Below are 15,803 nucleotides of genomic sequence, written 5' to 3'. Positions count from 1 at the left end.
CCATCAACCTCGCGTATCTCAAAAACTATTGAATGTTCCAACTTAAATTTTTTCCAATATTAGTAAAGTGTGGTAACAAGTATGACAAGTTTCATCCAATTCGAATATGCATTTTTGGAAACGTACAATCTGCTTCAATACTAGTATTGAGAGCGGAGCCAGCCACCCATCAACATCGCATATTCTGAAACTATTGTATGTTCCAAACTTTAAATTTTTGCCAAATATTAAGTAAAGTTTAGTAACAATGTATGTGAAGTTTCATCAAAATCGAATTATGCATTTTGTGAAAACGTACAATCTGTTTCAATGCTAGTATTGAGAGCAGAGCCAGATACCCATCAACCTCGCATATTTCAAAAACTTGTATGTTTCAACTTTAAATTTTGGTCACAATTTTGGTAAAGTATAGTTTAGACTCTAAAAGGTAGCCAACAAATTAAAATAAGGTGAAAGGCAAAAACGTGAGATAACTCTATATAAACAATTATGAAGCCATCATATTGTGATAGAACTGAAATTATTCAAGTCTTATCATATTGATAGGTGCTATCACTATCAATCTATCGTATTGATAGCTGTACACTGTAAAAAATATAAATTGGAATGGCAACTCTTAAAACTCGCAAGATCCTCATAATTGTTCTAAAATCTCTCGATCTTTTATTTAATAGGCATTCCTCACAAACGTATATTGCAAAATATCTCCCATAATTCTCCGTGCAATACAGCATCACTATAGAAACAGCAAAGCCGTCAAATAAAACATGACAGAAGGCAAGGCATTTGATATTCCATTTGGGCTTATCTCCATCATGTACGAGATTTGCCAGTATCGTTCAAACTGCTAGATCGGTATCATGTCGTGCGAATTTGAAACCTGCTGTTTGCTTATATTCTACATCATGCAAAAACGTTCGAATTGCTCGATGGGAAAAGTATAGTTGCAATTTTGTTGCCTATATCGATAAATATATTCGGTAAAACGGCGATAAAAGCAACCGCTATAAGCTTTGAATGGTTTGAATGGAATCATGGGTAATCATTATGCAACTTGGTGTAGCGAATTTATGCTCCAGAGTTGCTGCGGATGATAAGGTTGGTGGTTAAAGGTTTTAATGAGATGCATGGAGATAGCATTATTTTAATTACGATAATTAATTACAATATTGAATATCCATATATGTAGACTATGTTTAACATACCAATGTTAAGGCATTCATTAACAAATTGGAGAAAAAATTTTTTGTTATATGTTCAATAGTATTCTGAGCAATCACATCGGATCACTCAGTCTTGTTCCTCAGTTTTGCAGAAGTAAATAAAACAATTCATAGCCTCTCAAAATAAGTCATTGCTATTGAAAAGAATAAATAAAATAAAAATATAATCAATAATTTTATAAATAACAATAAGTATTACTATCACTACTATAACACGTTTGTCCTCTTGAATGTGAATATCTTCCACGTTTCATAAAATGCATCTCTAAAGCAAATCATTCATTAATAATTCTTTTCTTAAGACCCCCAACGAAATCAATAAAACTGACTCTTAAAAAACTGTAACAAAAAGAGACCTGGTAATAAAAGCTCAAATCAATGAACGATGTTTTCAATCAATGCATAATTGAGAGTCATCATGACTGCATGATATTTCACTTACATCTTCTTTTAACAATTGATTATTATGAACCCGTGCATGTTATCTTAATAAATGGACCAAAATAAATGAATCGAAATGCTTGAATGGAAAAAATAAAATATATGGGTGAAGGATTAGTCGTCGGTTCGGAAGAGAATTATATTTGATGGAAAGATGATTAGTTTTATGCTCTTCAGTGATTGTTTTATAATGTTTGTTTAACGTTTTATATTCTTTGAGATTATGTAAATAAAATTATAATAGTAATAAATTAACTAATTTATTATATGTATATTTACAAAAAGTTTTTAAATTTTTAGCACAATTTTGACATTTTAATAATCTTTTTAAATATATAGCTATATATTTATTTTAAATATATAGGAATATATAAATATCAACAATCACAATATATAATTTGATTGTTGATATAATATCAATACAGTGATTGATTTAAAATAATTTCAACATACTAAAAAAAAAACAAATAATTTTTTTATTGTTTAGTTTTGAAAATGTCTAAGAACTTTTTTGAACTATATACATAATCTTGAAACATTATAAATCTTGGTACGGAACTTAATGTATTAGAAACAAAATATGTATTTTTTATAAAAATCTTCATGAAATTCTGATAATTTAATGTGCATGTGTTTAATAATCAATTTTGACTGCTAAATGCCATTATTATTTTTTTTTTGATCTTCAAAACAGTTGGGCCTGGCTTCACAAATACTTCATCAATTCTTCATTCCGCCAGTACAAGTGTAATGTTTAACTGAATGAATCATTCAAATCAGATGCCCCGTTCTCTCCAAAAGTGAATTGTAATTTTTATCTTTTTGCTTCTTACTCAAAACGGATGGACCTGCCTATGCCAAAATCTAATCAGCACGTCAATACGAATCGAATTCTTTTGAACCATTGAAATCAGGTGATTTGTGCTCTCAAAAACGTATTGTGCTCTCAAAAATTTGTATCCACATATATATACATTCATACATGAATTTTTTCTAAGGTGTGCCAAAATGTTCAGAAACCTTTAAAACGTAAATATATTCAAAAAATTTCATTTTCGATTTTTTTGCTATTTTAATAACTTACCTATGGAAAGTTATTAATATTATAACTAAATTATATAAAATATTACAAAAATCTTTCAATAAGTCTATAATATCAAGCCTGACGTCTCGCAGGTTGTTAAAACCTGTTCTCTATTATAAATTGAGATTTCTTATTCTAATACTCGATTTGCATATGCAGTATTTCGAAATGAAGATAAATGTGTATCGTGTTGTCGTACTGTTACACATTTCATTGTTTTGCCGCGTTTTACTCGTGAATTTATTGCCGGCGGTAAGTGTGCGCGTGAGTGCGCGAAAACTGTGTCAATTAAATACCGCTCTCCGCGTGCGTTAATAAAATTCAGGCGCGCCTCTTCTTAATTAGTTTTATTACGGTATGCGCCGATTGTGTTTGTGTTTTACTATAGCGGTACACAGATTTATATAAACACTTGAGAGATTTTCAGACAATTGTTGTGGGTCCTGTGAATTTTAAAAATAGCAGATGCGGATCAAAGTTTTTGATTAACTTTGTTGATCATATTGCGATTTTCAGCATATCTGTTTTCCTTGTTTAAAATTCGCATTTGTTGATCTGAAATTATAATTTCAGATCATTATTGTTGATTTATATACATGTAGAGATATTGATAACCAGGTACAGGTAGGCAGTTAGACAAATAGGAAGATAGACAAGTAGAAAGGTAGAAAGGTAGAAAGGTAGAAAGGTAGAAAGGTAGAAAAGTAGATAAGTAGACGAACCAACTAGTAGCTAAGTCGACATATAGGCAGATAGACTGATAGCAGAAGTTGGTGGACAAGTTGGAGCTTGGTATAAAGAGATAACTCTTATTTATTTTATTGATGTTTCATTTAAAAAATTAGATTTGTATGAACAAAAATACAGGAAATTAATTGCTAAAGTACAAGCTTTTCTTAGGTAATTATAAGAAATATAAATACAAGTTTGTATATAGTTATTTGGTTTATCGTAATAATTGTATATGAATTAGACAATTAAGTAAAAGTATGTTCATTCAATCGGATAATAAATTTTGCGGTACAACATATTTAATTTCTTTAAAATGAATATTTCTCTTGAGTGAGTTTAGAAATCATGGCTTCTCTTACTGTGTGAATGTATATCAAAAGCATTAATAATATATCCATATTACAACGTCCCAAAAACGAGATCAATATAATAAATTTCAAAGCAAGCAAAATATTTCCATATTCAATTAGTAACGGACCATTAAATAAAATTATTACTCCAATTTCATGTTTTATTATAACAAATATGAAAGCTTTGAAAGCGGTAGCTCGTGTATTGTTAAAAGCAGAGTTTGAATCAATAGAAATTGCTTTTGGGCATCAGAAACATAACGCCCGCGAACGGCCCTGGGGCTGTGTTTGCTTATATAAAAAAGAAGAAAATCAGCGTTTGAGAAAATAATGAAAAAATACGAGAAATATCTCAAGCATCGATATGCGAATATGGCACGATGTCAGAAAAACAACTAGCCCGCGGCTAACAGCGAATGATGCTATTTTAATATTTCTCGTAGGTATAAGGCAGAAGTCTCAAACCTGCTAAATAATAATGGTAAATGATGTTTCTCTCTCAATATTTCCGATCATTAATTGCTACGGTACAACTTAATTATGCATCAGAGCTGTATATTATACAAGTATTGAAATGTATCTTCAAATATGGATGTCGTTTGTCTATACATGAGATTAAATAGTGATGAGGATCACTATGATTAATTTGATATAAGCGGACTGTAAATTTTAAATATTCCATTTCTATAAGATATGTGAATAAAACCACTATTTAGTTTATGATATATATTGATCTTCACTCTACAACCTTCTTCTCTCATTACATTTGCTAGTCTCCCTTATTATTATAAGTTACAGGTATTTATACTCATACCATTGTATCCCCAACCCCTAAGGGTCCGGGTTAAATAAAAAAGGCCCATTCATGAAATTTTACTGCCACAGCATGATTCGTGAAGATTCATATTTTGCTTTGTATTTAAAAAAAATTTGAATTATTAAAAAGTGCTATTATACTATAGTGGTTTCAAGCATTGAATCTCCAAAATGCAATGACTATCAAAATACCCTAGGAACAATTATATGGTATGCTTTGCAGTATGTAAATCTCCTCATATAATTTGTGTTTGTTGTCTCTTTTAGTTACTAAATACATTCTCAATTAGTTAATTATTTTTTATACTAAAAATTATATAGTATAGAAAACATAGCCGCCTTCAGGAATATCACACAATCATTGTAAAAATAAAGGTAGTTAATTTATAAAATTTTTTTTTTTTTTTTTTTTTTTTTTTATTTATTGTTTGAACAGCAATCAGAACTCCTATATGTTCTATAAGCTGTTGGTTAACGACTTAATACTACTTTTATTTCATGAGAGGCAATCCATCGATTAACCATTCTCTTATGTGTGGGATATTTTTGATATTAGCTCTTACGTCTAATAGTTGCATATGATTGGATGTTGCAGCTATGTCCACGAAGGACGATTTCCACTTGGAATTATATTGTGATCTATAATCCCAAGTGGAAATTTGACATCAAAGCTGCCTGATGTCGGGCTACGGCGGTAGCGGGAATCGATCCAGCGAGCCTGGAACTAGTGGCTGCTAGTCCACGCTCTAACCGATATCGCCACCGCCGGCCCATTTATAAAAATAATTACTTTTGCAAACTTTTGGGTATTCAATTGACCCATTTTTATTATATAATTTATCTTCACCAATTTTTCAATTTTTTACTCGATTTTTATTATCACTATTACATAATCCTTTTTGAATTTGCCACCACACTTTAGTACACTTTGTTTAAAAAAGTGCAACTTAAAATAGACAAATCTTGAAAATATTAAAATTCTAGTTAAAAAAAGTGTTCATTTTTGAAAACTAGGAGCCTTTGCGAAATTATGTCATTATTTTTGATTGTGAACCTAAAAGTGTTATTTATGGTTTCAAATCCAAAGTTTAAATTGTCAATTTTAACAAATATTAACCATAATAATCGAAAAGTTTTAAGTTTTACCAAAGCTCCAGATTGCTTTTAAAAGCTCATTTTTCAAACTACGTTAAAATAATCCTTTAAAAATGTTTCGGCTTGATGTTGAGTTCTGGGATTTATATTATCACAATATAACAATTAATAATTACCAACAAAATAATATATTTAGTTATTTTTCGTAGGTTTTCTTCTGCACTGAAAATAAGTCAATAAGGCGGTTGATAGTTTAAATATTTGAATTACTTGATTTTTTATCTTTCAAATATCATATACATATATACACACACATATATTGGTATATAATGTTTTTGGTAGCAACTGTTGCGTTATTTCCCTTGCGAAACTCAAAGAGCATGCAATGCCGGATGTGTACCTCTTCTGGTATTTGGCTGCCATTTTACCCAAAATTACAACAAAAAAATTGTAATTCAAATGTCTATAAGTAAAGAAATCACTATGTCTCACAATGTCTTTGGTACGCCTCTGAACCAAACAATGAGCTGACAAATGACAATCAAGTATTGGCATGCGCAGAAACGACATTACTTTCCGGTCCCCCTAATATAAAGCGAAAGTCAGTCAATCAGTCAAATAATTGAAACAGCGCATTCTAAATAAATCTGATAAAAATGACAATTTCGGATCATTGGTCAAGAAATTGCATATTTAGAAAATATTTCAAAGAGAAAATTGTTCAAAGTTGTCAACACCTTTACGCCAGTCATAGTTAACATTTATAATATTTCAAAAAGGTTTTCTACTCTGTCTACGGGAATATGTTATGATATCTTGACGGATAGAATATTGTATACGGCGTCGGAGAATGTAATTTAGCAAATGCCTTCGTCAAATTGTTCTTCGATTGGATAATGTAAAAGCAATGTTATTATCGATTGCATATTTGTAAGAGATAATGGATGCGAATAATAAGATGTACCATCGACTAACTGAATGCAAATGGAGAATCAGAAGTTTAATTACGTTTCAAATAAAAAAATAAAAAGACGCGAAATAAATTAGGGAGATATATGGTTTGAAAAATAATATCCCGAACTTCATAGAATATCGATTATAGTTATTTTGTATTTTTATTCCAGTATTATAAGGCTTTATAGTAATCAACAAGTAATATTAGGTTGTCAAATATCTCCCTTCCGCTTTTTTGCTCTTGGTTTATAATACAAAAAGGCGGAAGGGAGATATTTGACAACCTAATATTACATGTAACAAATTACTATGTATGTAAATACGTCCCTTTCAAATGTGTAGCCAATTCAGTATCCTCTTCTTTTACCATCGTGTTCTGCAGGATTTTCTTAATTTGTACTTTTTCCTGGCTTTCATTTTGCAGCCCGCTAATATTTATATATATATATATATATATATATATATATATATATATTTATTTATATTATATTTATACATCGAATTAATGATCGTTCTTTGCTCCGAGGTGAGCGCAAATCGTCGCAAAAATATTCGCAGTCAAACCACTTTCGTTAATGATATTGCTCGACCGATGATGTGCTGATGAGAAATTAACGACAGTCACATAAATTATGTCCGAGTGAAGGACAGAATTGATCGTAATAACATACACTCTTAATAACCATTATGTATGTAACGTATACTTTACATCAGATAAATATGATAATCAGAAATTAAATAATACCAAAAGATGATTAATTACACATGAGTATTAATCCACCAGTTAATTGGAGATTTTATACTTATTTAAGTTTCAACGACAATATCCTGATGTAACGAGGACAAGGATTAGAAGTTCATGGAATGATCATTTTGACGAAAACAAAATACGATATAATGCTGTCTCGACGTAGATCTAAATTTAACAAACGATTTAATAATCTATAAGGGTTTATTACTGAAATAGTACAGTCTGTTTACGTTTTCTTCAAATAATAAGGATAGTTTAACTCTTTGGGGACGGCTGTCCACCTAAGTGGACAAACATACTTTGTGAGGCACAGACTATTTTATAAACAATGACTCAGTTTTCATCAAAACATTGAATAAATTACAAATAGCAGTGATAAACAGTGTTGTATTTTGAAAATAATGTTAAGTCATTTTAGTAGTAATTTTAGCCTTTTTCTTTGCTATATAGTCTTTTTTTAATATTTAAAATGACCGAGCGCTTTTAAATGTGGCAAAACGACTGGTAAATTTTGTGAATCAAGCAGTATTGAAGATGAGTTTCCAATAGACATTTATACAGACAAATTTTACGAAATTACTATTCGCACCAAAAATAGTGATGAATGTGATGATGCTATTATCCAACCAACAAAAAGAAGAAGTTCTACAAATTAAATGAAGAGTGGAAAGACATTAGCGAATGTGCCGATTTTTCTTCAATAATTGAGTTTGACATACATGAACAAGCACCCCGACTACAAATACCAAGCAATATAAGAAAACCAATAGATTATTTTACTTTATATTTTACAAATGAATTATTATATAATATAACAGAAAAAATAAACCATTATCGCATATTCTAAATGCAAGAGAAAAAAAAGGGATTGTATTGTCTGTTCTGACAGAAAAGCACTGGGAGGAAGGCGGCGAACAACATTTTATTGTAAAGGATTCAAAATCTCAGCTATGCATTTTGGAAATTGTTTTGAACGTCACCATACTTTATAAAATGATCAAAAATAAATTAACACTTTCGACTCGGGAGTCGGACTGCCAGTCGGTACGCTGCGCTCGGAATATTATTGTGCTATACATATCTCTCAAAATGTGGTTATATTGCTTTTAAATATAGTTATTATGATAATAAAATAGAAAATTTTGAAAATTAAAAAAAAATGCACTCAAAACCATGCTATATTGTTTAAAAAATCATTTCTTCACAGATCTTTATTAGAATTATGGGGATCATGAGCTAATAAATTAATTTTGTTATATATTTATTTATAAAATTAATAAATCAATCAATAAATGAATGTAATAGTAAATTAATTTTAAAAAAATAAAAAAAATTAAATGTAAGTTTAGTTTGCGACGGGTCATCGCCGACATTTGCCCGAGCGGCGCGACGAACGGTAAAACATATCATGCCGCCGGAGCGGCGGCATCCGAGCACAACGGTAAAATGACTATGCCGCCGGAGCGGCGGCATCCGAGTCGAAAGGGTTAATATTATAAATGTATGTCCTTCAATGGCCACAAATTTTATCAAACAAATTGCATAACATACACAATGAAATCAAGTTTGCAGCCGGTACAGTAGATTGTTTTGAAATTGGTGCCGTCCCGTAAGTGTTAATATTGAATGGAATCTTATCGTAAAAATTCAAAGTTTATACTTTTACAAGTAAATTAACTATCTAATGATGAAAAATGAAATAAATTTTATATAATGATTTTGTTTTAGTATTGTTGTATATGATCATTTTCAAGTAAAATAAAGAGTAACTTTGTCTTGATATTATCTGATCTACTGCAAGTTTTAAACATAATTCTGCAGATATTCAACTTTTTTTTCAGTAGAATTTTTATGAAAAAATCGTTAAAAACATTTAAGCCAATATTCAAACAGGAAATCAAATTTCAAGTACAATAATAGGAAATGCATCATTATTATAATATCTTCACGTAAGATTATATCTGGAGGTATATATATATATATATATACATATATATATATATATATATATATACATACATACATTACAAAGTGAATGTATTGGAGAATCTTTAAAAGTGAGAGCATTATCCAGATAACGCTCTGTATAAATCTACCAATAATCCAGAATGATTAATTAACTAATCTTTATTCAAGTGGTATTTAAAGGTCAACACCATGTTATACCTGTTTTATCGGCCGACCTTAAAAAGAAACTACAATCAAATTGATTCGAAAATAATAACATAAATACAACAAGATTATTTCGTTAATGGATTCCTTTGACAAATGCACATATGGGCACCGTTCATTGTGTTTGACAAGTTGCTTTGCTAAGGACTTGTTACCATGAACCAAAAAAAACATGTCATTATTAACAAAGACGTGATTTAAAAAAAAACTACGCAGGTAATTAAATATCTAGATTGTTATGATATAAAAAAAACTAAAAGCTACTTTTGCCTTGAACGATATAGATTTGCAATAAATGGATTTGCGGAAGAAAACAAGTAATGCAGAACAAACCGTCTTGATATATTAGTTTAGTTTATATATTAAGTCAATTACTAATTATAAAAACATAAGGTTTTTTATGCCAAGTCAAACAGAATTTTACTTTCCAGTCACTTTTCACAATTGTAATTGTAATATAATAGAATTTTATAATATTCTCTTATTACAATCAACATAAGTGTTTCGATCTTTATGCTTGAATTTTGTCTATAATATTTAACATTATTATAGAATAAGTTCATATTTAAATTTATGTCGATAATTGGAATATACTCAGATAATGATTCAAACAATTTAACAATTTTATGTGTTTACTGATAGACATATATTGAAAAAATCGCAATATTTTTTTAAAACAGTTGTAATTGTGCATATTACACATTTATACTACTAAAGTTCTCATAATTACTCCTTCGAATAAAATCCAATTGTGTCTTTAATTGTATCTATAATTTTATATATTTATATGTATATCAGCAACTGAATTACACAAATATATACGTATCCTAATTCAATCACATTCAAGAAAGCAAAGTCGAAGGTAATGTTTATATCTAAAAATTTTGATTCTTTGCGATCATGAACATGCAGCCTAAATCCTTTTTTCAACACTGGGTTACGTCCAATAAAGAAATTAAAATGTCACAAAGAACATGATTTAAAACACCGTCGATGAATAAGAAAGATTAACTTTGGTAGAATCACATGTTAAATTCTAATGGCTTTGAGACCATATGTCAAGATAATACTTTGAACGATTTTGCATTATGAATTTTAAATGCATATGAATAAAAAATCGGCAGCGTTTGACCTACATCTGATATATGACTCGGAAGAACAGGAATCAGTCGAAAGATAATAATATTATCGCAGTAGAATTTCCAATAATTCAACTCTTTCGTAGGATTTATTATGATAATACGAGATATGTATCTTATAGTTAAAAACGATTATTGTCCAATAATCGATAAAAAAACTATTGCTACATTTAATTTGATAAAATTATCACAAATTTTTATTCGTAACATTTACAAGTTCTCGGACAGTAAAAGTTTTAGCAAGGTACAAAAATTGACAGTAATTTTATTTTTAATTGGTTGTGATACACAAAATTTGATTAAACACAGTTCATAAGGGTAGTCGGATTATCATATTTTTATCGTTATATTATACTATGTGGCTTGCCCGTAAGTAAGCGGTTAAGAGCGATGGGACCTGAATCAGCACCTTATAGAACTATTAGGTTCTGATTCCTGTTCTAAAATTATAAAAAATATATATATTTTACTATGAATGCTATAGCATCCACGTCAAGTATTACGCTTCTATGTTACGCAATGAGCTTGACTAAGCTAATTAGTGACTACGGAAAAAGATAAGATAATACGAAAAGGTCTGAAGAATCAGTTAGGCATTACTTGACGAATTGAAAAAACGTAAGGTTTTATAAAATTAAATTCAAAGCAAATGAAATTTGAATGCTACAGCATTCATAACATTCTGAATTACAATGAAAATGATTGCTATAACATTCACGTCTAGGAAAGTGTTTTGAAAAGTAAATCATTTTGATACTGTAATGCCCCAATTGGGTAGTACACTATTAATTATTTGAGTAGACATGATCAAAAGATCGTAATTTTAATCTGTTCCGATCATTATGTTATGCATATATATGTTACGGTGAATGTGTATATTTTGGCGAATGTGCACTCTCACCGGTGAATGTGCACATTTACCGGCTCAATTGGCGAATGTATGTTCAACTCACGCACGTGCGCACGTGCAGGTGAGATACTAATTTATATATTTATATTTATACTATTTATTTTAGTCATATGCATATTAATATCCATTATTTATTATCACTATTAACTATTAACTATTTATCACTAACAATTTATCTATATACTATTAACTATGAACTATTAACTGTTTAATTAATAACTATTAACTATTTAATCATTAACTATTACCTATTTAACTATTTAATCATTAACTATTACCCATTTAACTATTCTTAATTCACTATTTACCAATTACTATTCACTATTTACTATTAACTATTCAGTTATCACTATTTCACTATTCAACCATTTACCATTTACTATTCACTATTTACTATTAACTATTCACTATTTACTATTAACTATTTACTATATAATTATTTAGTTATTACTATTCACTATTTAATTATTTAGTTATTACTATTCACTATTTACTATTTAATATTAATAATTCACTATACACTATATTACCACTTTACTATTCAACTATTTACTATTAACTATTAACTGATTAACTATTTAGTTTGCATGCGCCAAATACGCAAGATGTTCATGAGACCGCTCCAAGTACGCACGTACGCCATTCTTCTAATTTGATTGTTTCCACATTAGAGTTTGGGGAATGTGCACATTCACCAAGAGTGCACATTTACCATAACATATATAGCACATAAATCTAAGTTAAGATGAGCAAACTGTCATACAATACTTGGCAATCGAACTTTACTTAAGTCGCCAAAGAAAGGTACAGACAACACGAACTGCTATCGAAAATAATATAGCCAATGATGTGTTCAAAGTAAGATTTAAACTAATTAATTGCAATTACAAATTTTTGATAAACTAAGTGCCTTCCAATATACAATACAACAAATATCCAGCAAATATATATTGACAGATGAGGTAGATGATGTAAAAAGATCTTACCTTAATTAAGCGGCGTCCTTTCCAACACCTTCACACAATCACTATTTATGTAAAAATGTCCATCACTAACGAATAGTCCACAAAATACACCGGTAAACTGATTACAATCACTGATAGTTTCAAAAATCACTAAACCACTACTTATTTTATCGAAATCACTAGTTATTTGACTATATTTTATAGGCACTACGCAATTATGATTGACAGGTCCTTTCCGTGGCGTCCAGGTAATCAGCACTCTCTGTCTCACATTTTTGCAATTAAAAAAACTGAAATGAAATACGCAATGTTATGAATTAGCGCTAAATTTAAAATGAACAATAACAGGACATTCAAATTTGAATCGCCTCAAATATAAGTGTATAAGAATATGTACATATAGAGTTTTAAATGTAGATTATTTACTATTGTTCAAATATAGTAAAATGTATATTAGATATAGTAAAATATTGAAATAAATTGAAGAAACTGGCACTCAAATGTTTAACAAAAGTTTTTGAAGTCGATTAAAATTTTCGTTTGGTACAATTTCTTTTTACAAGTTTTCATCTCCAATAAAAATGTGTATGCAAAAGTTGATTTCTTCAAAAGCAAAAGTTAGTATATAAGGTTGAAGATTTAGCAAAATAATAAATGAATTGATAAAATAATTCTGGATAGTGGTAATAAATTATTAGGTAACATGTAAAACATAAATAGATATAATTGTAGTAATGTATTAATTATATTTTTAATCATTATATTATATAAATTAATCAATAGGTGATAAATCTGGATAGATAATAAATTTTAACATATATATATATATATATATATATATATATATATATATATATACTAGCAAACCCGACAAACTCCGTTTCGCCACCAGATAGTTTCGTGAAAAGATAAAGAAATTTTTCGTTGGTTTTATATTTGAACTGGAACTAGGAAGACGAATTGGAAATTGCAATCGTTTGAAGCAAACGGAAGACCAGTCGGAATCATTGATATGTCACCAAATCGCCAGCAATTTTTGATTGAATGGTGAAATTCAGTGCGTGTACGTCATTATTGTTTGCGGCAAGAAATGCTCTTTGACTTAACCAAGCATAATACTGATAATTCTCACTAATGTCATTACTCGAATTTTTAATTACGGTGCGTGAAGTTTCAGCAATTTGCATTAAGGCACGATGCCATGCAGCACTTTTTTTTAGCTATAAACCTTGCAGAGCCCGAGACCTTTCCAACGAATGCAAAATTGTCGAAATCGGTTCGTGCGTTCTGGAGTTATTTCGTCAGGAAGGAAAAACCCGACTTATTTCTATATATATGTAGATATATATATATATATATATATATATATATATGTGTGTGTGTGTCTGTGTGTGTGAAAGATCTATGATATATGCATATGCACATATACACATGTATTTATACGATCTATTTTTTGAAAAATGCTAAGTACGTAGTTTAGTTAGTAAATAAGTTAGTTCCTGAGTTAAGGCAAGTTTCTTTTTAGCTTACAATTATTTTCAAAAATTCTTATAATATTCTTGTAATTCGTATAATACTGTCTACACAAGTTAATATTGCATATAATTGTATAATATATGATTGAATAAATATGATAATTTTTATAATGTATTTGTAGTGCTACTATTTTTTTGTCTAATTCTATTAAATTCAAATTAATCTATTAATATTTATTATTGTTTCAGGTGACGAAACTAGACGATTTGAGTCCCATAATCTTCCTGAATCGAACAAAAGCGGCTTTATATTGCGGAGCTGGATCTATGCAGGTAATTATCTAATTTTTTTTTTTTTTTTTTTTTAATTATTATTAAGAGTCCTATAAGCTGTTGTACTAATTCTTAAAACTAGTTAGTTCTACAGATGGCAACCAAAACAGTTGTCCCCTTTCTGTGCTAACCTTACTATTTTCAATTGGTAACATAGTGCTTTCCATATTTTCAAGCAAAAATTATTGTCACTTCTGCTTGATAACAGGTTGCTCTGATTAAGACCAGTCTTTTTAGCCACTTACCTAAAGGCAAGCTCATTTATTTAATAATTACATTTTATTGAATTTATTAATTATTGAATTTTCGAATGATATTTATTATGTCCAGTCATGTGTAATTGCATACATTTAATAGATATAGTTAGTTTATTGAGATTAAATTCGGAAACAATATTTTAATCAATTTTTTAATCAAACGCTGTCATATAAAACTAACTCATCAGAAAATTGTAAGGATCTTCATAAAGTTTTGATTTGATTGAATTTATATATTTATCCATAAAATGAATATATCAACTCTGAACTTTAATAACAGTTCATATATTGCTGCGGAAGTAAAAAGTAACCAATCGTCGATGAGGAATTATATTTCCTGGAATAAAATATGATGTAACTCTTCTATTATTGCTACAGAAGCAATATATGGTAGTAAAAATTATGGATACACAATATTTAAACTTAATTTTTGCAGTATATTGATATATTTTTCATTTGTTGTATGACTAAAGTTATACATAATTCTGGATAGTATATAATATTTGTTATTTTAAGTTTCCTTTATTTCAAACGATTGCCGGTAAAGGTAGTTTAAAATTCATGATTTTAATAAAAATAAAAAAAACATATATTATAATTATTAATTATATTTGCTGATGAATATATTTTATATTCTTCTTTCTAAAACTTGAAATTTAGTAACTTCATTTATATCTAACGTGTTCAGACAATTCCAAAGAAGAATTCATTCTTTTTTTTGTTTTTTATTCTCATCTAGGACATTAAATTTTTATGTACGAATAAAATAAAATCTCTGTTTCAAATACGAAAAAAATAACAAAAGCTCTGTTTGAAAACCTTTTAACTTATTGTTGCAACGCTGTAAAATGCTATTTTAGCACTGAACCCAATTAGATTAATTTTGTCAAAAACCATTTTTTCACTAAGTTTTATCCAATTAAAAAAATTATGAAAAAAAATTTGCAAACTTGGATACTAAGCATTACATAAGAAAAATTTGAGATATATTAAATAAGATCCATGCAAATTGAAGTTGAATGAGGTGTATATAATTTCGACTAATGTTGTAAATATATCAAATTCCGTCGTTGGCGGTCCCTCTAGTACACACCTTTATACAACTA

The 15,803-nt window shown here is 28.9% G+C and overlaps 1 protein-coding gene across 1 annotated transcript in view; it reads left to right on the top strand.

Annotated features, from left to right (window-relative positions):
• LOC113386014 overlaps window positions 1-15,803 on the top strand; it is a 191,956-nt gene that overhangs the window by 111,707 nt on the left and 64,446 nt on the right. Inside the window, exon 2 of the mRNA XM_026623826.1 lies at window positions 14,357-14,440. Coding sequence (XP_026479611.1) covers window positions 14,357-14,440 — 84 coding nt within the window. The remainder of the gene's footprint in view (window positions 1-14,356; window positions 14,441-15,803) is intronic.

Source organism: Ctenocephalides felis, unplaced genomic scaffold (genome assembly GCF_003426905.1).
Source record: "Ctenocephalides felis isolate EL2017-DRISC unplaced genomic scaffold, ASM342690v1 CF-g0.4_SCAFFOLD_03571, whole genome shotgun sequence".
Taxonomy (NCBI): domain Eukaryota; kingdom Metazoa; phylum Arthropoda; class Insecta; order Siphonaptera; family Pulicidae; genus Ctenocephalides; species Ctenocephalides felis.
This window is presented reverse-complemented; position numbering and strand designations above follow the sequence as displayed.